The 25,150-nt window shown below is 45.0% G+C and overlaps 1 protein-coding gene across 2 annotated transcripts in view; it reads right to left on the bottom strand.

Annotated features, from left to right (window-relative positions):
• Nucleotides 1-25,150, bottom strand: part of LOXL4 (lysyl oxidase like 4) — a 321,773-nt gene that overhangs the window by 69,520 nt on the left and 227,103 nt on the right. For both annotated transcript variants that reach the window (XM_069611542.1, XM_069611543.1), the window contains exons 8-10: nucleotides 22,358-22,512; nucleotides 4,526-4,693; nucleotides 1,548-1,710 (exon numbers count right to left, since the gene is read on the bottom strand). In XM_069611542.1, coding sequence (XP_069467643.1) covers nucleotides 1,548-1,710; nucleotides 4,526-4,693; nucleotides 22,358-22,512 — 486 coding nt within the window. The remainder of the gene's footprint in view (nucleotides 1-1,547; nucleotides 1,711-4,525; nucleotides 4,694-22,357; nucleotides 22,513-25,150) is intronic.

The following is a 25,150-nucleotide window of genomic DNA, read 5'->3' as shown; positions in this document are numbered from 1 at the left end:
ACAACATGCACGCTAGAATTAACCAAAACCTCAATAAATAGGGAGAAATTAGTTCTCCAACACAGTACCCTAATATGTGATCCAGACATGAAGAACACTGACTATTCATTAAGAGCTGAGTATAGATAAGACAGCTGCTGAGACCCTAGACACACACAGATACAAAATGATACACAAGGCCAAATACAACGGAACAGATAGGCCTTATGGCCTGGGAAGGATGGGCAGTACTTTTAATTGGAATTAGTGCACACCACAGACTTCTCTCACCCTACCCTATGTTTTGCTCATATCTTGATGTCTTGTCAAAGTCTCCACAGTTGGTGAGCTATGTGCCAACCAATATAAATTATCCTTGCCACATCTACGATGGATAGTGCTGACCAATTATTTGTCACTGTAATGAAGTATTGAAAATAGTGTCCATGATGGGGTACATCCAGAAGGAGCCATCAGATAAGTATTGACTAATGAAGTAACTAACCCTTATGTAATCTATATGTAGTTTGAAGTATTACCTAACTCCAATTTCCTGTAGGTTTTGTAAACTGATATTGCATTACAATGTCATTGCTTATGTGTTTTTGATACAACATCTGCTTGCAATCAGTGTGACATTGAGAGCTACGAGAAAGAGATGCTTGTATGCTGTCCTGGCCGAAATTCTGTGTTTTGAATAAAGTCGGGCTTTGCCATGGACCTTGAGTACTTCATCATTGTGTATTATTTTGACTGAGTAATATCCTGGGCCCTCCTTAACACTGTACAAACCATACCACAATACAAAATACTGATGTCAGTCAATGTGGGAATGCGTAGGTGGAGAAAACAAGCAAGAAAGCGCTCAGGGAGTGTCCTAGAGACAACAGTAATTGGTTGCAGGGAGAAAGGGATGTGACAGATGCAAGAGGAGAACAGGGACCTTTGCATCCCCCAGAAAAAAATATGTCAAAAAGGAAGATTCATATGCAATGAGGGGAAAATGTAATATAATTATTTTGCGCTCATTATATTTAAATCGATCATAAAATTGCATAAACTCAGGTCCAACCCCTCATATTGTTCTTTAGAAAAGATAATAGGGCCATTCTAGTCACATCAGGTGTTCCTACCTTTTATGGAAAACAAATTACTATGAAAGTGCCAGGCACACACCCTGTTCTGTCTGAGTCTTTGTAGGCCTAGTAGTTCAAATACTGCAGCACTGCTATGCCTCCCTATTCGTGCAAATCTACTTATTAATTAGGGGACTAGTGCAAATGGCCCTGTGAGTCGGATCAATGGTGGTAAAAAATTGCATGTTCCTATTGAGGGTACTAAGGAAGCTGTGCTTGTGTAATTCTCTGATCGCATTGAACTTGTTGTTAGCCAATAGTGAGCTACTTATGTTGTTAACGACCTACATGTTATATTACATCTTTTTAACCAGGGCAGAATTGGAAAGAGGATTCCTGGGGCAAAACTCAATGATAGCTCTAGGGTTTGAGAGCAATGAATCATCTGAAATCAGAGGGAATCTGTTTCATAATCATTCATCCGTCACTTACTTTGTGCACAGGTGACACCTGCAGAGAAACGCCCCCCTCCACGAGGGCAGTGCACCACACTGTGCTGTTGGCACTGTTGGACAGATAGCTCAGTGCCAGAACACCGGACTCCACTCATTACCACGCCACCAGCGCCTGGGGTTCCCTGCCAGTACCATGTCTCCTGAAAGAAAAATTGTATAGTAACCAACATTAATAACACATTCTTAACTAAATCGCCCATGCTCCTGAGTCCTCAACATCCACTGCGTCCATCCGTTCCATAACTCTGCAGGCAGCTATGCAGCGAAACCAAATAAGTAACTCTCAACGCTCTGCTTTCATCTTCTCTCAATCCCTCCTCCCCTCCTCTCAATCTGGCTTTCACCCACTACACTCCACTGAAACTGCTCTCACATATGTACTCAACTCTCTCCTCACCGCCCGACACGCCAAGCAATCCTCTATCCTCATCCTCCTTGACCTCTCTGCAGCCTTTGACACTGTTGATCACCCCTTCCTTCTTAGCACTATGTCCTCACTTGACTTCAAAGGCTCTATCCTCTCCTGGCTCTCCTCTTATCTCTCCAACTGTTCTTTTACTGTCTCCTGGGGTGGCAGTACCTCCTCCAATTTCCCCCTGCATTACGGCGTTCCCCAGGGCTCTGTACTCTGACCTTTCCTCTTCTCTCTCTATACCTCCCTTCTTGCCCCCGTCATCTCATCTTTTGGCATCTCCCACCACTTCTACGCGGACAACACCCAACTCTTTCTTTCCTTCACCTCCTTCACCTCCGCCCTCCACCACACTCTCTCTTCCTGCCTCACGGCCATCCAAAACTGGATGTCATCCCACTTTCTTTCCCTCAATTCTGACAAGACCGAAGTGCTTTTCTTCCCTCCTAACACTCTCTCTCACCCTCCCCTCCTCCTTTCCTCCACTTCGCCCCTTCCAATCTCCCCATCTCTACCCATGCCCGCAACCTTGGCCTCCACATCGACTCCTCTCTCTCCTTCTCCACCCATATCTCTCTCACCTCTCGTGCCTGCCGATACCACCTCTTCAACATCCGCAAGATCCGCTCCTCCATCACCGTTCACGCCTCTAAACTCCTAATCTCCTCCCTTATTTTCTCCCGTCTTTCCTACTGCTCCTCTCTTCTCTTTGGCCTCCCTACTACTTACCTGACTCCCCTAAAATCCATCTACCACTCCTCCATCCGCACTCTTTGTCTTCTTGGCCCTCGTGACTCTATCTCTACCTCTCTCTCCCAGCTCGGCTGGCTCCCTTTCCTCTTTCAATTGAAATTTCAATTCCTCTGCCTTGTCTATAAATCTCTCCATGACCTAGCCCCCCTTTATCTCTCCTCACTCCTCTCCTTCTACTCTCCCTCCCGCTCTCTCCGCTCAGCTGACCTACATCTTCTCAATGTACCCCCAGCCCCCTGTGCCTCCTCACGTTTCCGTTCCTTCCAACTCTTGGCCCTCCTCCACTGGAACTCCCTACCCCTCACTATCCGCCCCTCCCCCTCCTACCCATCTTTTCGCTTCACCCAGAAAGCCCTTCTTCTCCACCACCCTCCCTGACTCTCCTTCCCTCCCTTTCCCCTATCCCTACCCTTCCCCTCCTCCCCTCCCCTACATCCCTACGTCCTCATCTCAAACACTGAATGTATGCCCTTCCTCTTCAATCCCCCCTGACTCCTTCTCTACCTCTCCCCTCCTATCCTCTACCCATCCCTTCCCCTCCCACCTTCCTCCTCATCCCCCTGACCTCATACAGGAAGCTGTAACAATCCACTGGTGTTATACTCTCCAGTGAACTCCCCTCCTTCCCCCTTCCCCCCTTTCCCCGCTCCTACGGAGTTAATTGTTCCATATACTGTACCACTGACTTGTTTCAATTTTGTGAATTTGCTTCTTCTCATGTACTGTTGTTATTCTGTAAAGCGCTTTGGTGTAAAGCGCTATATAAACTCAATAAACATAAACAAACATAAACATGTCTCCTGCAGGGAGGGGCTGAAGAAACTGCTCTTCAAGGAACAGATCCTCCCCCTAACAGCACCTCTTCCCACAGTCATCCACACTCCTGTATTTTTCCCTGCCCTCATCTTTCTGTATCGCCCCCTTTTTTATGTTACTCCATTGCTTGCTGGCTAGCTTGGCACTGTGTAAATCGCATACATGTATGCATATGTAAAGTTTATGGTGAGAGAGCTTCTTTTAATTTGCGATATGGGTATCAATTCTGAACCAAATAATGCCCATGGCGAGTCCAATACTGTAGCCTTCTCAAGCTATTGTGTATAATGCACACCATGCCACGGAGAGTGTAAAAGCGATATATGTCAAACGCACACTCTAATTAAAAACACTGTGTTGCATCACTGTATCAAGAACCACAAGGCTAACATAACACAACTCACAACAGAGGGCCTCATTATGAGTCTGCCGGTCCGGAACTAAGGGTGCCAGTAGCCGGTAGCAACATATCAGCACCATTTCCGTATCGGCAGACTACAGCTCTGCTTTCCGGAGCCTCTGCGCCCGGCATGCCTGACCTGTCGGATGCAATGGCCTCGGGAATTAGAGTTGTCACGGAAGCACCGGCACCGTTAGCAACGGTGCCGGTGCTTCCGAGTCCCCATTCCTGTGGAGTCCGACGACTCCACAGGAATAGGGACTCACATTTTCTGGTGCCTGACTACCCGAACTACCCGGACTTGTAATATCCCGGTGACACTGGGAAGTCAGGCGCCAGAAACGGTGTTATAGTCCGGCGGCAACCCACTGGTAGCACCGGCAGTTTACCACCAGACTTGTAGCATGGCCCAGGGTGTAGCATTAAAATCAGAGATGAGAGAATGCAAGAAGAAGTCGTCTGGAAGTTCCAACATTACAACGTCAAATAAGCACACAAGGTTATTCACTTACACGAATATCACCTCTACCTTCTACAAACAATGTCTAGATGCTCAAGTCTGTGTGAAACCCACCTGCAGCGCTTGACTTGCAAAGCCCAGGCCAAGCTGACGGCACACCACCATGGCTTCATTGAGGCCCCAGAGATCACTGCACACGGCTCCCCACTTGAGAACGCCATTGACCTCCGCTAGCACCTCCACAATGCCCTCCTCCTGAACCCTGCCACCAGTCAGGCGCACCTGTGCCAGAGACATGAAAGATGCAGTCATGTGACGTGATATTAGCACGCACTATTAACAACCAGGAAAGCCTACATGCCTGAAGGACGAATAACACGTGGTGAAGAATCGAATAATAAATGCAGGGATATGCTCCCGCCATTACCCACACCAGAACATGTCGCTGCATCATTTATTTAACTGTTATAACAACTGAAAGCAGATTACTAGACCCACTCATGCGAATAATGGACAATTTTCCACATCACAAAACAACCACACATTTGATAGCGGAAATTGCTGTAATTGAAAGCTACACCCTTTGTGCAGATTTACGCAAGGATTCAGATGTGAGCGCTGAGGTCGCTGTGAACTTTGCATGTCATTTGGAGTGTCGGGTAGTTCGGTTACACGCTTTCTGAACGATGCTGAACAGAGCACCAATGGTGGATGCAATTCCATAGCTCATCATTTCACATTGAAGAAAGGTATAGCCAGCCACATAAACATGATTGCTGTTGCACTTACTGTCAGCATCTGCCAGCAGTGGATGTTTCAGAGTGTGTGTCAGGGAGCGACGATAGATACACATGTTGCAGAATACCCAACAAGTCGCAACGTAATTGGATTGGCACAAACACTTGCAAATGCATTTAGCCCACTTATCTGCACCTGTAAGTTACAGCATAGCGACCTATGGTTGAGTGCTGCATTACGTTCAGCAAAATGGACAGATTGCTGTCAAATTCTCAACATGTGTGTAGGAAGTGACAGCAGTCATATTAAATCATGTAAATAATGTTCTCATTGCAGGAGGTTGTGACGTCACTACTCCCCTGTAAGAAGAAAATGACATCACTACTGTAAATGTCATGAATGATTTCAATTGGGTTGTGACGTCTCAATGCCTGATTTTTTAGCCCACTTTCAATTCATTGGAAACACCACGAAAGGCAGGAAAACCCCTGATTTAGGACTTCAATCTGTGCAGTGTAAATGTTCATTGTTTATGAAATCTAATTTCAGAGCGATGATTAACTGACAGGGACTACGACTGCTACGTTTTAGGTAGAGACATCTCTGTTCTCAGATAGAGACCCCGGGAAGCCTGGCTGGTCGGGGGCTTTCCCTGGGCAAAACAAGCTGACGACTTGAATGGGTTCCCTGGACATCATGAACTGAAGCGCTTCGGGAGGGAATATTGGGGAACAACGCCAATTATTTTAGAAAAGTGAAATTTACACAAAATATTGAAAACAGTGAAATGTACATCTTGCAGGGGATTTGTTGATTAAAGAACCTGAAGTTTTACTATACTAAATGTCATATAAGCAGGGATATCATTTAGGGATTGCCGGGTTGCAAATGGGACCCCTGAGCTCTCCCTTGCTACCCCTAAAAAAACATGTTTTTTTTCTTTTTCTTTTTTAATGCAAGGTCCTGGGCTGTGGCCAGCACCATGTGGCTCTTTGCTTCTGGAGTGACTGGCTTTCTTGTTCAGGCCTCTTAGAAGATTTTTTTTTAAAAGAACAGGGGTTCCACAAGTCTAACACTTTCAGCAGTGACCATAAATAAGGAAGAATGGGAAAAACACATAATTTGTCTTTCTAGAATTCTATACAATAATTGCTAGACTCTTTAAAGGTTTATTTCAGGCACACTTCAGGGGGTGAGTCCCTGATTTAGTCTGTTCGTAAACACCTTATCTTAGCCTTTCATCCTTCTGAGGTCAATAAATGAGTACCAAACCAGGTTGGGTGATGATAATGCATTTATATTTGTTCTATTTAAAGCGCTTAAGCATAAGTGTTATATAATAGCACATCATTATCATTTGGCCATGGACGTCTGCTTGCATTCACAGTAATTTGGTAATCTAGGCCTTTACACACTGATCTTAATGATACATATGGCGATCCATTCTTGTATGAAATGTATATCGCATTATAGTGATATCGTAACCATATTTTTCGTAGTGTGCTTAGGGACAATGCTATGTGATGCCACTTCCTGTTTTGTCGTGCTCCATCGCTTCCCACAATATCACTTTGGGGTGGGGTCAAATGTCATCACTTCTTGTGATGCCATCAGAGGTCAAGGTTTGTGTGATGTCACTTCTGCTACCCCTGGCATTTTGGTGAAATGAGGTTCCTGCATATAAAAAAATGTTTGCCAACCTTAGAAACGTACCAGAAAAGTCTACTTGTAGGTGAGCTAGGACTGTACATACTAAGCATGACAAACTCCATTTGAGAGGTGCTTATACAGCCCCCCTTTACTTGCATATTGTGACTTATAGCCCTTAAGTATAAAGAGCAAATCCTGGACTTGAGTCCAAATATGCAAATAAACAACCAGGACTGGACTAGCTTCTCCCGTTAGGACGATGCCAGAATATATACACATATTATGTACACATTGGCTGCGTTTCCAATATGCACAGGCTGAGGATGAGTATCAGCCTTTTATGCGGCGAAACACTTCCTACCTTACAGCTGGCTAGTGATTCCACTTAGCTTCTTAATCAAATATTAGCAGCTAAAAGAATGGATGGTATGGAATTACAAACAGGTGGTTAAATGAATCTTTGGCAGCACAGCAGTGACACTTTTAAAGTGCCCCAGCTGATTTGTTCACATGACAAGTGGAACCCCATTTTTGGTTGCAAAACGTGCTATGAAAGAGATAGCAGTCTACAAATTGAAAAGACCAGCCAGGTGCCCTGCAAAGAATATATTGCTAGCTTGTCAACAGTCTTTTGGGGGAATAAAAATGGGAATCCATTTGAGGGTAAACAAATAGGCTTCAATTGTTAAATGATAACTTCATGAATATGGTAACAGGGTCACTTCCCCTTTACAAACCTAGGCACCGTTCTGATGTAAAGATAACATGATATCTTATTAAAATATTGACATAGCTCTTCATGGAAGATTACATTAAGCAGCCAAAACCGAATTTGAAGGCAATACACTGTGATGAGGACAGAAGGGTGTGTGGAGGTCCAGGGGATCCAAGAGGCCAAAATACCAAATGAAGAAGACTTTAGTTCTATTGATTCCTTCTTAAACCCTCAACCCACCACCTTCCTGCAAATCAAAGAATCTGGGTATGACAGAGAAGAGGAGGGAACTTATGTAACAGAAACACAGACTAGCCTTTAACAGGAGATTTGAAAAAGGACCCTGTTAGGATTTGACTATGTATGGGGGTAAACCCCCCCATGAGAAGAGTCATCATTTAAAATCATCTTTAAAGGAGAAGGATCAGGACAGAAATCTTGTCTGGTTACAGCTGCTCATAGGGTGAAGGCAAGATTTCCAGGAGAGCTGGCAGCTCCCCGCCTAACCACTCCCCGCAGACAAGAGAAGTGACAGCTCTAGGGAAATCCTATCTGCCACTGAATATTGCTTCTACTTAGGGAGACTGCCTAGGATTGTGGCTGGCCCTGCAAGCAGACCTGGACTGGGAAAAGAAGGGCAAGCATCATTTTCCTTCATGGGGCCTGGTGAGAAGACACACATTGCTGAAAGCCCAAAGGTGCTGCCTTTGGCAATGCTGGTTGCAGAACTCAGCATTTCTGGATTCAAGTCAGATCGCTGATCGAGCTGACATTTCAGTACTGATGAGCTGCTGGTGCAAGCTGACTACCCCATCAACTGTGCTCCAAGCTACATTTCTCTGAGTCAAGCCACCCGGAGAATCCAGTCGAGGTGTGATGTGGACAGCACTCGCCACTGAGCCAGTACCTTCAAGACGTCTCACCACATTGAAGCATCATCGAAACATGATTTGCACCATTTTGAAAAATGCTGAGACAACCGCTCGACGTTGTTGAGCCACTACAAAAGACTACAGTGGCCCTTTAAAGGCATTGATAGTTTATGTTTATTTATTTATTGCATTTATTGGAAGCCCCCAAACCTGTAAATATCACAGCGCTGGTCTTAGTGAAATATCAGGGAAGGGTACAAAATAAGGCAAAGAAAAAGTAAGTATATAGGTAATGGTCAAAAAGGGACAACTAGTCATTTTTGTCAAAAAGAAGTCTTAGGTTTTTTTCCCTCAAGATTAGTTAAGAGGGTTCTTCTTGGATGTGGAGGGGGGAAGACCTTTACTCTTTGGGCCCTAGATACAATTGTGATATAATTCCCTACCTTAAAAGACATTTTTAAAGTAATCATTTTGGATTCCTGCAAATGTGCTCATTTTTTTCTTTCTGCTGTCATTTGTATCCAGAGAAGTCAGTATATATGGGAAGCCCTCAAAATTCTATTGTTAATAACTTTTGATTCGAGCAATGGATTTGACTGAAATTCTGAACGTTTTTAAAAGTCTGCCCCCCCCTCAGAATGCAAAGTTTCGTAAATATACATTAAAAAAGAAGAAAGTTATTAAGCATCAAAAGAATTATTTTTTCCAATAATGCGGCATACTTCCCATTCGTTTTCCATAGACAAAGGGTCAATATTTGCCAAAGCGCACAGCTCAAACCGTTGAACGTATTTGGACCAGGTCTGAAACAATTTGTGCACAAAGCGTTCAAAAGAGTGCTTTGCTTGGTTTGAGGTTCTTCTATGCAGTAGTTATTTAAATATTTGATAGACAAGGGGGCGCCCCTTCCCCCCACAAAATAGAGACATCTCCCATGGTGCATTTCAGGATCAGGTTTTTCAGAAATGAAACAACCGCCATCTTGTTTTTTTCTCGATGCACAGAAATTCGCGGCTATAGTCGAGGATACGGGAAAATGAAATGCAGTAAAAAGCTATTTGCAGGTCAAAAACATGGAAATGCCAACAGGATAGAGGTGGAGAGAGGGGCGACCAGGTGACATTTTGGAGTTGAAGGGGGTTTAGGGACCGAGTCTGAGTTTGCAGCATTAATCTTTGCATAGCCTTGGCTAAGGCCGCGAATAGCCGACATGTGAAAGCAAACTGTGTCACAGAAACAACGTGTGTTGTCGGGCGAAAAGGAGAGGGCAGGGGAGGTGAGGAGGCCATCTGGGGAGTGGGTAGAGCTGGCAAAGTTGAGGGGGACACTTTGGTAAGGTGCTGGGGGCAGGAAAGCATTTATTTCATCCATTTTGCTGGTATTCACAGTTGCAAAGGACTACAGATGCATTTTTGTAAAAATATTTACAGGTATTTTTATAGCTCTAGTGGTGTTGGGGGTGAAAAATTTGTGGCCATGGCCAGTGACTCGATTGACATTCATGCAGTAACCAGGACAGACCCTGCTTAGCTTCATAGTGAGAAAGGGCTCAGCCTCCTCAGGCAATGTTGCCAGATAAATGAGCTAAACTTACAAGATCACTTAGAGGAACGGGCCAGCCCTTTCCTTGCTTTGACGTTAAGCAGATTCAGCCAAGCTTTGAAGCTAAGCAGGGTCAGTCCCTGTTACTGCATGGATGGGTGACCAAATGGGCATCGGAATTATTATTTTTTTTAAACCATGCTACAGTTAGTCCTTGAAGGTTTTGCACTCAGAGACAATGTTTTCCCTTTTGCTGAACTGCATTCTGGTATTTGTTGTCTCCCAGTCAATAATAATTAAAAAAAATAGATATTTTCTACAGTAAAAGTGGATTTACCATCCCTGCAGTAACTGGGACGGACCCTGCATAGCTTCAAAGTGAGGAAGGGCTTATCCACCTAATGCCACCTCACCTAATATATGAGCCTACCTTACAAGACCACTTAGAGAAACATGGCCTAAGGGGGCTGGATCCTTCCTCGCTTTGAAACTAAGCAGGGTCGGTCCCGATTACTGCATGGATGGCAGGCAGTCCTCAAACCAGAATGCTGTGTGTTTTCTTGGTTTTTAATATCTCATAACACACAGCATCTGCATTCTTTTTTTTTTAAACCTTTCTACTGTCAGTCCTTGAAGGCTTTGCACTCAGAGGCCATTTTTTTGCCGTTTAATGAATTTCACTCTTGAATGTGTAGTCTCACATTGAAGATGGGGGGAATAATGCCACAATTGTACACTTTGCTTAACATAGTTCTATAAGGATTTATATAGTTAAGTGACACGATGAGAGGCCAAGTAAATCATGAGTATTTACCCACGATGTGGCAAGAGAATTTGCAATTCTGGACACTGGTGCAGTTATGTTCCCCTGATTGTGGCTGCTTTTCAGGGCACCAGTGAAAGACACATCTGGGTGGACAGCGTAACTTTTTTTCAAAGGGAAGATGCAACCCCCTGTGTTTTTTTTTTGAGGTTGGTAAGCTTGCTCAAGTATTTGGATACCAGGGGTTTGCTCAGGCTGTCATGTTCGCAGTTCAGACGCTTACCCACAAGACCACATGCACTTGTTTCATACTGGGATTTTATTTTCCATGGAATATTTTACTACAGATTGCTGGGTTTAAAAGGTGAGCAACTTTTATACTTTGCCGGCATATTTATTGGCTGATTTCCTCTGTCGTGTTATTTTTCTGGTGTTCATTACTTTTTTTTAGAAATCCAATGCTATTTTGTCTGCGCACTTTCTTCTAAGGAGAAGGTCAATTGAACTACATTTGTATATTTCACTTCTAAATATTTGGCCACTTCCTGTGTATATATTCATTGGTGCCAGCTTTTGATTTTCGCTATGGGGACAAAAGTACCTGGGCATATGTTATTCTTGCAGCTGATAATTTGTAACCCTTTTCCGTGCTGCTTAAATGTGGTTCGTTGTGGTCTTGTGATGTATCACAACAGTCACCAAGCGACCGGCCATAAAAGGGGCTTGTAGCACTCTGCTTATCCAAAGTGTGTGATCCTCTGCAAATAATTTAATCACACAGGTTCATTAACTAAAAACATTGGAAGTTCTGAAAGCCTGCAATTTTTTAAACCTAATAAGGAAAATATATATTTTTACACGGGGACATCAAAGGTGAAAACTCACTTGTGACCCAGGTCTCCCATCCATGCAGTAACAAGGACTGACCCTTTTTAGTGAGAAGAAATGGCCAGTCCCCTAAAGCCATGGTGCCTAATAAGTGAAGTGAAGTTACAAGACCACTTAGAGCAACAAGGCGTGAGGGCGCTGGCCTCTTCCTCACTTTGAAGCTAAGCACTCACTGTGCGTATATTCATGGGTGCCAGCTTTGATTTTTGCTATTGGTGTAGAAATAACGTGGGCACATATTATTCTTGGAGCTGGTCATTTTTTTCCCATTTCCGTGCTGCTTAAATGTGGTTAGTTGGGGTTGTGTGATGTATCACAACAGTCAGCAAGAGACTGGTCATAAAACAAGGGGCTGTGAGCACTGGACAGGACATTTCAGCACAGCCAGTTAGGCGCATGCCATTATGGTGCAACCGTTTCTCCGCTGGTCCCGTTTGGGCACGCCCAGTTAGATGCAGCAAGTTGGGCTCAGGGACCTCTCGGTGCAAGGATGTTTTGGCGTGAGAGGTCGCAATTGGTGCCGCATAAACCTGCAGGCACTTTGCCTTTTGTACCTCTCTGAGCAAGGATGTTTTGGCGCCAGAAGTCGCAATTGGCATGAAACTGCAGGCACTTTGCATTTTGTAATATGGATTGAACGTGAAAAACATTTATTTACTGCAACATTATAAAACAGGATGGGACATGTATTACACAGTCCTTGCCGAATTAACCACATATTAAACATGAAACACATGTATTTACTGCAACATTATAAAACAGAATGGGACATGTATTAGACCATCTCTGGGCAACATTATAAAACTTAAACAATGAAATAAAAACACATTCATTCTGAACGCTGCCTTCGGGAACCCTAGCATGCAGGCGTTTGAGACACAGCACTTGACAATTATGCTACAATGCCATTATTATTTTAATTCTCACAAGTTTAATACTTTGGGCCTCATTACACGGATGGCGGAGAACCATGGCGCTATTAGCGCCATGGTTCATGCCGGTAAAATACCGGCACCGCCTTGGCAGAAAGGGGAATTACCGCCCCATTCCAAGGTTGGCGGGGCGGTAATTCCCCCTTCCACCATTGCCCTTCCCCATTCCCATTTTTGCCCCATAGGGCATAATGGGAATGGGGAAGGCGCTAATTACGGTACTGCAAATTGCGGTACAGTAATTAGCTCCCTGGGTCCCTTTGCGTGTTGGTTTTTAACGCCTGCAAAAAGCAGGCGTTAAATTCCCCAACCCGCAAAGGGACCTCGTAGTAAGGCGGTAAGCATTTACAGGTACCAGTAAAATACCGGTACCGGTAAACCCTTACCGCCATCCGTGTAATGAGGCCCTTAGCCTTTTACAATTGGACAAATTAAATTGTAGGCTAAGTATGAAAGGCATGCACCTTGAAGCACTAAGCCATTGTGGCATAGTGGTTGAAAGCTGGTCCTTGAGCTCTGGCAGACCAGAGATCAAGACTTTTAAAAATATTTTTATTTAAAACAGTATATTTTAGTAAACACTCTGCATTTGGACTATGTAGTCTAACAGGCATGCCTTTGATCCATGTGGCCTCCTTCATGGAAACCTTCACCCAATCACTGCATGATTATAACAAGGTCTTTTGAGCTGCATTACCAGTTGGTTAATAATAGTTGCGCATCTTCCATTGTACGTGAGCCAGCGTAAATAAGACTTTCTTTGCAGCTCAAGGGAGGAGCTTGCCACAGTTCCATTATTCCCCTAATATATTGCGCTACTTTTAGACTTTGAAAATGGAGGGGGCAAGTAGACATCACTCCTCTCCAGCCCCTTATTCGAACTTTCCCCAGCTGAAAAAAGAATATTTTACTTTTGTCCCCCTCCTCTGATTTTACACTATGTACCTCCTCCTTTATTAACTTACAGATCCCTTACTGCAATTCAACCCAAACAAATAGAGGTGCAGGAGAAACCATGAATATAGCCATGTTACATGTATTGTATATATTGTTATATGCCACACGTCCTTTGTTATTTGTAAGATGATCATTCAGACTTCCTTTTTACTTTGCATTTTGGGACTTGTAGTACAGGACACTTGATCGACAAATCAAAACTACACGTCACAAAATGAATTACATGGAGACATGCACGCACACACACACACTGACACTGAAAACTCATACTCAACGTGTCACAATGCTCACATACATAGACTAGTGTACACATGTGTGCATACACCAACACTCGCCTTCACGGAGCAAATACACACTGCACGTACAATCCCTCACAAACTTCACACCATGTACATGCACACATGCTCACATCAAACACACACACATTGCATGTACACCCTCACACCACACATTACCCCTTACACTGCACATATATTAAAAAAGAGGACTACACTGTCTCTGGGCAACATTATAAAACAGAAAGAAAAAAAAAATCCAATTTTTACTGAAATCGGAGAGCTTTGCCTGAAGGAGTTTGAGATGCAGAACTTAACCATTATGCTACAATTATGTTATTGTTTGGATTTTCACAAGTTTCATACCTAGCCTTTTATCATTGAATATATTACATTATAGGCTAAGTATGAAATGTATGCCCTATGAAGTAACAAGCACTTGTGGCCTTGTGGTTAAATGCTATGCCTTAAACCCTGGAAGACCAGGGTTTTAGGCTGTATGTTTTCTTTTATTTCACTAATTTAACGAAAGAAAAGCAACGCAATTGGGAAGTGGCAAGGTTTGTTGCAGTGTAGTCCTGTGATCTTATTTGGCATGAGGGCGTTTAGACGTGGCTTCTATGTCAGCCACGTCCAAACATCCATTGTGCCAAAATAACAGCGCCAGAATGTTTTCCGCGCCGAAAAGGCCTAACCGAAATGGCCGCTGAGGCGGAATGGTTGCGCCACATCGTCCTGTGGCAAAATTATGGCACCAAAAAGGGGAGTACGGCTTGGAGCACGCTGCTTAACCAAAGTGTGTGCTCCATGGAAAATAATGTAATCTCACTGCACATTGCCTAAAAACATTAGGAGTTCTCAAAGCCTGCAATCCAAAGGCCATGGCTAGTGGTCTAGTAGTGTTTTAAAATGGACAGTGGATACGGCCAAATGCTATAACCACTGACCATGGCCGAAGACCATGCTAGTGGTCTGGAAGCGTTCTAAATCTATGGAATAACAAAACCCTTGATATTCAAGGAAACAACTTTAGTTGCAGGGACGTTACTGTGAGCAATACAATCTGACAAAACCTTTGAAATTCAAGGAACAATCTCTAGTTGCAGGGACGTTAAGGTGAGCAATACATTCTAATAAAAACCTTTGAAATTCAAGGAAAAATTTTAGTTGCAGTGACGCTAAAATGGGAAATACATTGTAACAAAACGCTTGAGATTCAATGAAACAACTTAAGTTGGAGGGACGTTAAGGTGAGCAATACATTGTAACAAAACCTTTGAAATTCAAGGAAAAAACTTTAGTTGCAGGGACCTTAAGGTAAGGACTTAACAAAACCCCTGAAATTCAGATAATCCCACCCTAACTTTGTGCCCCCTGTTGCGCAGCCTAAGACCACAATGATGACATCACAGATCACATCAATGCTTTAATTAATGTCATGCTTTGCTATTAAAAATGCCATGCCACAATGAAATGATGTCCAGCTAGCTGCACAATGTAGACCACATAATAACATATTACAGTAAAGAATGCCAGGTCACATTTAGACATACCTAGACTGGTTGCACTAAAATGCCAGTTTAAGCAACAGCATGGTTATTTTATCATAGATGCCCAGGAAAATATACAATGCCACAGTAAGAAACGTCTCGATTTGCAGCACTGAAATGCTAGTCTAGCCAGGTAATTGCACTTAGCAGGACTTGTGTGTAGGCACATAATAAATAACAAATCAATCAATCAGGACTGCTTTATCAGAGATGCCCAGTTAAAACATTTTTTTAAACCAAACTAAGAAATGACTACACTGGCTACACCCAAATGCCTCTCTAGCCAGTAATACCACATATCATGCCAGCTTTGCCTGGACATGGATGACAATTAGGATTTATCGCACAATCCCGGTCCACCCCACCCCCCACAATATAGGTTTCATTGTGCCCTTGAACACAAGCACACATTCAATTCAGTGTGTACACACACACACACAAACACACACACCCCACATACATTTAGGTGTGTACCCTTTCACCATACAGGCACACCCTGGCAGCCACCCATACATCATGCACTCACTCATTCATGCACATTACATTATATACATATGGGGGTGGGGATGCCCTCAGACTTCATTAAAGTGTCCAAGAAATGATTTCTGTTACAATGTAAGAGAAATTATTTCTTTATGAAGGCAGAGGGACTTCAAAAAGAAACTATTTAATTTTAGGTCTGAGTGGTTCCACTCCCAGGACATGCACTGGCATGGCCCCCACACTGCACTGTGTGGGCCGTGCTGACGCTATGTCAGTGCAGACCTTCTGGTATTATTGTTTACTGAGGGGACCTGACATCAGTAACACATGGAGGTGGCTTTACCATTTGAAATCTCTGAGAGGGCAACCAGCTAAGGTGCTGTTCAGGGCTGCAGCCACTACCTATTCAGGGAGATAATTCTTCTTTCCCTCTCTAATATCATGTTACATTTTCTCTCCTAAAATACGTAACGTAATCTCTTCTAAAATAACCACTACACTAATGCAAATCAGCAAGTATCAGACATATACCACTACACATCTTTCTCTTGCCTTCCTGGTATCCACGTGTGATATTCATGGCTAGGAAAATATCGTGTTGTGTTACTTTAGGCCCTTTTCAGCTGCATGTGCTAGCAGAGCTACCAGGTGCTTTGTGGATGTGGGGGAGGCTGTACTTTTACTGTGACCTAAACAGCATTTTAGGCTTGATGGTCATACACTCTCTGAAAGTCATTACTTTCAGCATGTCTCGAATGTGTTCAAAACATTTATTTCCTGACCCACTTCCTGCAGCTGATCTCTGCAAGGAGGAGAGGGGATCAGCTGCTCAGCACTGAGCTCTCTGGGCCCCTGCTGCCACCCATTTTTCCATGGTGAGGCTTTCTTTGATTTCCTGGGGCTCTGGGCCCTCTGTGTTTCCTGAAGCACTGTGCCTGAAAAATGTAAATTGAGCCCGACTTTTGGGCTACTCTCTCAGCTGTTTTTTTGTGAAGCATTTGAAACATGCTGAAACTGTTGCTGGCCTCATTCTGCCTCATTTCTGCAGCTTCTCAAACAGCCCTTCCAGCATGGCCGCCCTATTTGCTGGCAAAGCCATCGGTTATGTTGGGGCCTGAGCCTGCTCCGGCCCCCCCAGGCTGACGCAGCCGACTTCAGCCAACCAACATCACCAGGAGGCGGTAGCCGGCCCTTGATCTGAAAGGCCTGCATCTAAGGCCCCTGTCTGCTTCCCTGTCCGCTTACCAAGATGCTACATGAAGTTACTACCATAGCCTGACCTTCCCTGGGGCTGCCAGCTTACTCAGCTATGAAACTGTACTACCAAGACTCTCTTACTTCCCTCTCTTTTGGTTAGTCCCCTCCTTCTGCCTTTCGATTTCCCTTCAAGGAATTTCACTCTACCTTCTGCCTGTTCCAATTGGTCTTCCCTCTTTGCTCTCAAATGTTCTCGTCTCAGCACTCACCTATAATCCTACCTCATTTCTTTTACCCATTGGTGCCTTAGCAATTGCCTTGAAAGTCAAATTTGGGTCTGTTAGAAAAAGTCAAATTTGGGTCTGTTAGAAAAAGTCAAATTTGGGTGCGTTTATGTAAATCAAATCTGGGTATGTTTGGGAAAGTCAAATTTGGGTGTGTTTATGTAAATCAAATCTGGGTGTGGTTGGGAAAGTCAAATGTGGGTGTTTTTCTGTTATTCAAATCTGTGTGTGATTGGGAAAGTCACATTTGGGTGTGTTTCTGTAAATCAAATCTGGCTGTGGTTGGGAAAGTCAAATTTGGGTGTGTTTCTGTAAATCAAATCTGGGTGTGTTTGGGAAAGTCAAATTTGGGTGTGTTTCTGTAAATCAAATCTGAGTGGGTTTGGCAAAGTCAAACTTGGTTGTGGTTTCACTTTACTTCAGCCCTCAATTGTAACCTGCTAGCCCAGTGACTGTCCCATATCTCTGTTCTTGTTTATTTCTCCTACCGCCTCCTCTCTCTACCTGCTCATGGAGTTATATGTTTCACATGTCTACTCCAACTGTTTCTCTATCAACTATCCTTCATTTCTCACTAAGTCTGGTAAGAAGAAATTCAAAAAGGATATCCTGGCTTCCAACCCAGGTCTCCCCATTGCTGATGCCTATTCCAGTGCCTCTGCTAGACAAACCCTCACTGACATCCTCATTTTCGTTCCCTCACTAGATCTCTGGACCCCTCATATGATCTCTATGCTCTGTCCTGTCTCCTCCTCTCCCATTAATGGTGGCACCCGTTGGGAAGTCCGTTTCATTAATGTCTATTTAAATGGTAGTGTCATGGTGCAAGGCCCTCAGGCTAATCTCCTCCTCTTTGATAGGCGGTTCTCACACCTCATCAACTTCCTCTCATCTCCAGCTGTCCCCTTCTCTCTTCCCCTTGCTAGCTTGCCCTCTTCCACTTCCTCCTCTGCCCCATCTCAAGCTCCCTCGACACCTCGGCAGGGCGTACCTCTGATTTGTACCCCTCCCCAGTAGGTCTTTAAGGCTGGCAACCTTCTCCATCTTGCCACTGTAAACTTTTGCTCGGCTGTTAAACACTCCTCTGATATCTGCCACCTCCTAGAAGAATTTGATCTTGATGTCCTTGGTCTCACTCAGATGTGGCTCATGGCCAGCTCTGTCAAGGGTTTTGACACTATCCACCCCGACGGCTACAAGATCCTCTCAGCCCCCAGATCCAACCGGCCTGAAGGGTGTGTAACCCTGATCTTCCCTGAGTGGATTCCGGCCCCTCTCATTCCCACTCAGGCTTACTCCTCTTTTGAATGCCTAGTCTGCAGGCTCTGTGTCTCTCTCCTAGCCACTCTCTTACTGTTGCTACTCTCTACCGGCCCCCTGGTCAAATCACCTCTTTCTTTTCTCTCCAAGTGGGCAGACCTCTCCTCCTCCCTGCTGGCCTCAACCACTCAACTCCTCCTTCTTGGTGACCTCAACATCCATCTTTATATGATATGATATGATAGGTTATTTATAACGCACTTAATACCCAGAGGTTTATAAGCGCGGACCCGGGGATCGAACCTGTGTTGCTCTGTGTTGTCTTGCTTCCAAGACGAGCACGCTGCCGCTGAGCAATCCTCTTGGACAACTTGATTCTACCAGTCCCTCATATGCACTCTTTCGCAACCTCTGTGATTCACTTTCCCTCTCTATACTTCCCTCCGGCCCAACTCACTCTGCTGGTCAAACACTTGATGTCTTGATCTCCTCCAGCCTCCCCCTCTCTACAGCTCTTACCACTCCTCTCTCCTGGAGTGATCACTGCATCCTCTCATTTCTCCATCTCCTCCCCCCAAGCCAAGCCCACTCCTAGACTGCCACCCACCTTCTCAGATATCTGTCCCATGAAGCGTGTATCAGTTGAGGCCTTCACTACAACCTTCTCTCCCCATCCTCCACACCAGGCTGACTCACACCCTGACACAGCCCTGTCTCTTCTCTACTCCTCTATTTATGCTATTCTCGATGCTCTTGCCCCTGTCATGAGGATCTGTTTGAAGTCCAGAGCCAAGTGCAATTCTTGGTATAACTCTGACCTAGCTACATTTAAACGTAAGTGTAGGGCGGCGGAGAGGAAATGGAGGGCTTCTTTTTCATCATCTGACAAACTGGCCTGCCGTCTGCTCCAAAGGCAATACCGGCTCGCTGTCCGCACCAAGAAGAGAGTCCACATACAAGCATGCGTCTCTGCGGCATCTAACAATTCGGCCGAACTCTTGAAATTCTGCAAGGAGCTGGCCAACCCTGCTGCAGTCTCCAGCCCTCCTCTTGCCTCCCAGGCTCTTTGCAATGCCCTTGCCTCTCACTTTCTCTCTAAAACCGAGGACATATTATCCACCCTCTTCTCTGCTCCCCCTCCCTCCTCCTCCATCTCCTTCTCTGCTTGCTGACCCTCCTTGAGCTACTCCCCTCCCGCTTTCTCCTCCTTTCCTCTTTTCTCCCCTGATGAGGTAGCAAGACAAGTCCGATCTATGAAAACCTCATCAAAACAGGTCCATCCCTGTTCCTCTAAAACCATTAATGACCACATCGACACCCCTGCTCCGGCCCTTGCCGATTTCTGTAACCTCTCCTTTGCCTCTGGCTCTTTCCCCTCCCTTAAGCACTCCCTTTTGCATCCTCTCCTCAAGAAATCCACAGCTGATCCATCACGTCCGGCCAACTACTGCTCAAATTCCATTACTCCTTTTTTGGGTAAGCTCCTGGAAAAGCTGGCCATCTCTCAGCTTAATCTTCATTCTGACTCTGTTGGTTCCCTCCATGACCACTAATCTGGCTTCAGAGCTGCCAGAAGCACGAAAACTGCTCTCCTGAACATCTGTGAAGACCTGCTCTCCATCCTCGATTCTAACATTCCCTCTGTCCTCATCCTACTTGATCTCTCCTCTGCTTTCGACACGGTCAACCATACCACCCTGCTCAATCGTCTCTCTGTCAACATGGGCATCACTGATCAGGCCCTGGCCTGGCTGACCTCTTTTCTTACTGATCGACCCTCCCAGGTACAACTTGTGTCCTTCCTATCTTCTATCTCCCTCTCCAACTGTGGTGTCCCCGAGGGGTCTAACCTTTTGCCCTGGCTTTTCAACCAATACTTTTGCAACTCTCGTCTACTGCATTTCCTTTTTCTGCTCAGCTTTCCAGTGCTATGCTGGTTGCACCCAACTCATTTCCAGGCTTCCTTCAGCCACCTCCTCTCCTTCCCTCATCTCTGACTGTCTAATCGCCATTCAAAACTTGTGTGCCACCAACGATCTTTATCTAAATGCCAACAAGACTATGATCCTCCTAATCGGTCCACCATCTCTATCCTTTCCTCTCATTCTCTGGCCGGCCTCCCTTGACCCTACTCCTACCCCCACCTGTGTGGCTAAGAACCTCTGGTTTATCTTTGACTCCACACTTTCCTGCTCTGCACACATCTCTGACGTCTCCAAAAAGTAAAACTTTTTACTGCATCTCCTTAGAGGTACTCTGCCTTTCCTCTCCTTCGTTCAAGAGTTCACTATCTCTCAAGCTCTGGTTCTCTCCAGGCTGGATTACTGTAACAGTCTCTTTCTAAATCTACCTGCCTCCACTCTCCACACTTTACAACTAATCCAGAACAGGACTGCAAGACTTGTCCTTGGCCTCAAGCCCTGGGATCGGATCTCTCCAGCCCTGAAATCCCTTCATTGGCTCCAAGTGGATGCAAGGATTAAATTTAAAATCCTCTGCATCGTCCACAAGGCTTTCTCGGGGCTGGGTCCAAAATACCTTCAACTATCCCTCCATAAATACCTCCCCTTTCGAGCCCTTCGCTCCTCTACTTCTAACTCCCTCAGGGTTAATCGTTTTGCAAAGAAACATGGTGGGGGTAGATCTCTGTCTTCAGCTGGGGCCTCCCTTTGGAACAGCCTCCTGGCCATCTTGAAACTTGAGGAAAACCATCTCTGGCACCCCAAGACATTCCTCATTGCCTCTGCCTTTACCCCCCTTCGCCCTTTGTTGATCTGTTTCTTCTCTTGGCATTGCGCACCTGGTCACCCTCTGTCATTCGGGCCCAGGTACCTGCTCACCCTGCCACCCTCCTGCACTGCCTCCAGGCCAGCCCCCTGCTCTGGGGTTCTGTATCTGTACCCATACAGTCCCCCTCCCACTTTTCTTCTGCACTTATCAGATATACCTTATCTGACTAAACGTTCACTAGTCACTTGCTGGCTGCACTACCATGGTTTATTGCCTTTATTTATTTATTTATTTTGTTGCGTATTTATTCTGTTCTCTCCACTGTTCCGCACTTTCCACTTCCCCCCTTCCATGCCATGCACTTTCCTCCTTTTCCCCTTTTCCATGCACTTGCGATTTCTTTACATCACTGGGCCTAGTAAGATTGCTGTTTTCTCTTTTTTTCGGTTGTTTCTCGCTTGTTCCCCTCCCTTTTTTGCCTGGTCGCGCTCTGAAACACTTGTGTACGAGCGCGATATAAATAAAATATCATTTCATTCAATTTCCTTTAATATCATGCAAATATCATCACGTGTGTGGCTTATGTAGCGTTGGAAGCGCTGCCTTTCCGCCCCAGGCTCACGATGTGCTTCCCACTCGAATGGTCTGGTGTGAGCGGGTGAGAAATCCCAATGTGCCTCTTACTGTGTAAAGTCTTCGTGTATGAGTGAAGCTCGTCTGTGTTTGTCAATGAGTGAAGCACTGCAACGGCTGTCACTGAGTGGTCTTTTTGAGCTGGTTACAAGATAACGGGCTGCAAAGGCTGTCACTGAATAAGCAATTTACTGAAAGCCCCGGGAGACAGCCGCAGATGACATTCCTCAAGAAAGTAAGGCATTTCACTGGAATTTGGTAAAAGTGCATTTGAAGCGTTCACTCAATGAAGAATGACAGTATATGCACTGCCACTGGGTGAAGCACTGCAGTGGTTTTATAGACTGCAGTGCTGCAGACTACACACTGTCTGACTGCCATGCGGGGTCAGAGAGAGAGATGACCAGCTGCTAGCTGTCCATTCTGCTAGGACGGTTAGTGGTCAGGTGCTTGATTCCCGGCGCCTCGCAGACTCACCATATGCTGGTACGCCATGCGCGGCACGTTGCACCTCACACTCGCATCCTCCTCATGCTGACAGCCTTTGCGACTGGCCTCTTGGAAGCTGCACTGTGTGATGGATTTCTCATGGCCTTTGCACAGCACCTCGCTCATGTGGATTGGGCCCAGGCCTGAAAACAAAGAACATACCTGAAACATTCCCATCAAAGCCAACAGCAGGCAACCCACACCACTGGTTTGAGGCAGAAACACCCGCTTTTCTTTCGTTTTCCACACGTTTATTCAGCGGGCAACACCCCCCACCCCTCCAATCTTTCCGCGTAACTCTCCCTCCCCACACCATCTAAAGCCTTGCACCATGGGCTGTTGAATGAGAGGTGGGGTGGGAGGGGTCGACGCAAATGGCATAGGTGCTGTTTTTGCCTGTGGCGCTCGAACACTAGCAAAGTGATCCAATTTGCAGGTCCAGCGCATTTTTTATTTGATGGCATGTGAAGTGCAGAAGCCTGCTAGAAATTACATTTTGCATGGCACCCATCCCAAAGCAAATTGGCTGTAGACGGTTGAAATGATATGTCATATTATCATTCACATTAAATGTTTGCCTTCTTAACGCAAGGCAGAAAATCATGACTGTAAAGGAACATGAAATATGCACAATGCTTTACACCCTCACATTTGGCCTAATGCTGTCAGGCTGATAAGCGAAAGAGACGCAAAACTATCGAGCATGTTGCAATGGAAAACCATCAGAACCCCAGGAACACACATCTCTTAAAAGCCAAAGCAGGAAAAACAACCACTGGTATCTGATTGTGATTTCCTCACTGCGAGGTTTGAAAAGTGGCTGTACTGTGATTCTTCTGTATTATCACTGGTGAAATGGTATTGACAGCACTGGTCAATATTGCGTATTACTGTAGGTGGTAGAAATACCACTGATGGACACACAAACCATGCTGGTGGTGAACTACTGACTTGCCATCCTTAATGTACCACCAGCGGATAACGGCAGTATATTATTTTTCTGATTCTGTAATAAACTTTGAATTCCTTCATGTCAGGCACCATGGCTCCGTTTACCACACTGACCACAACATACCTCAGTTTACCACACTGCTCACACTTATGGGCCTGATTTACCAAATGTTGTCAATGGGACATTTTTATAAATCAGGCCCTATGTCCCAGTTTATCACACTGGGCACACTGTGTCTCAGTTTACCACACTGGGCGCACTGTGTCTCAGTTTACCACTCTGGCACACTGTGTCTCAGTTTACCACACTGGCTGTACTGTGTCTCAGTTTACCAGGCTGGCCGCACCATGCTTCAGTTTACCACGCTGTACACGCCATGTCTCAGTTTACCACGATGTACGCACCATGTCTCAGTTTACCACAGTGGCCACACATATCTCAGTTTACCACACTGTGTATCAGTTTACCAAACTGGCTGCACTGTGTCTCAGTTTACCAGGCTGGCCACACCATGTCTCAGTTTACCACGATGTACGCAGCATGTCTCAGTTTACCACAGTGGCCACACCATATCTCAGTTTACCACACTGGGCGCACTGTGTCTCAGTTAACCACTCTGGGCACACTTTGTCTCTGTTTACTACACTGGCTGCACTATGTCTCAGTTTACCAGGCTGGCCGCACCATGCTTCAGTTTACCACGATGTACGCACCATGTCTCAGTTTACCATGGTGGCCACACCATATCTCAATTTACCACACTGGGCACAATGTGTCTCAGCTTACCACGCTGCCCACACCATATCTCAGTTTACCATACTGGGCACATCGTGTCTCAATTTACCACGCTGGCCACATCATATCTCAGTTTACCACGCTGGGCACACGTGTCTCAATTTACCACGCTGGCCACATCATATCTCAGTTTAACACACTGGGAAAACTGTCTCAGTTTACTATATGCTCCCGATTGGCCACAATCCCCTTTGGGGTATGTGTTATTGGAGCCATCCTTCTCGAATCACTGCCTATTCTAGATAATGTTATGAGTGATTATTGATCTGCACATCTGTCAATGAGATCAAACGTATTAAAAGGATGCGTGTTTTAAACTACCTTTTATATAAATGAAGCTGTTAGTAATCATATAACATCAACACAATGTCAGTGAGTTTATAATATGAGCCATTGAAAATATGAGATGTGAAATAAAAATCAGTGTATGTTTTAGCATTGTACTGGGGTTACACTATGACTGAGTAAACTACCTTAGTTCTCATTGGCTAAAGAGAATTATCTCCATATGGGGACAGTGGTGAATACACTAAAAGGATTCATAAGGCCTAAAATGAATGCATTACAGGTGAGGCCTTGGGTGAAAATTCCATCCACGGCAATGAAGATCTTTCTAGAAGTACTTGGCATAGGCACGAGAGCCAATGCATAGAAGCATTACCAGGGGGGTACAATGCCAACACATGGGCGTTTGGTTGGGGTGCCAATATGAGGTACATGATGGGAGTATTTGGCCAGCTGAATGTCTCAAGGCCTAGTAAAATCGTTTGTCTTGTCCTCCCCCTGTCTTCCCTCCCTTGTCGCGCCTAGAAACACTTGTGTAAAGGCGCGTTATAAATGACTTATCATATCATAAAGCCTGGCACGTTTTGGAAGTAGATGGCCATATGATGGTAGTAAATGGCATATGGTGTATGTAACTTCACTATCAATGTAAACTGCACTTCAACCCTATTTAAATCCTATTCATTGCTTTTACCACTGCAAGAGTATGAGAAGTTGAAGTATCAGCTTAAGTTCTACCCCAAAACATA

This window comes from Ambystoma mexicanum, chromosome 8 (genome assembly GCF_040938575.1).
Source record: "Ambystoma mexicanum isolate Mex_15411 chromosome 8, UKY_AmexF1_1, whole genome shotgun sequence".
Classification (NCBI taxonomy): Eukaryota; Metazoa; Chordata; class Amphibia; order Caudata; family Ambystomatidae; genus Ambystoma; species Ambystoma mexicanum.
This window is presented reverse-complemented; position numbering and strand designations above follow the sequence as displayed.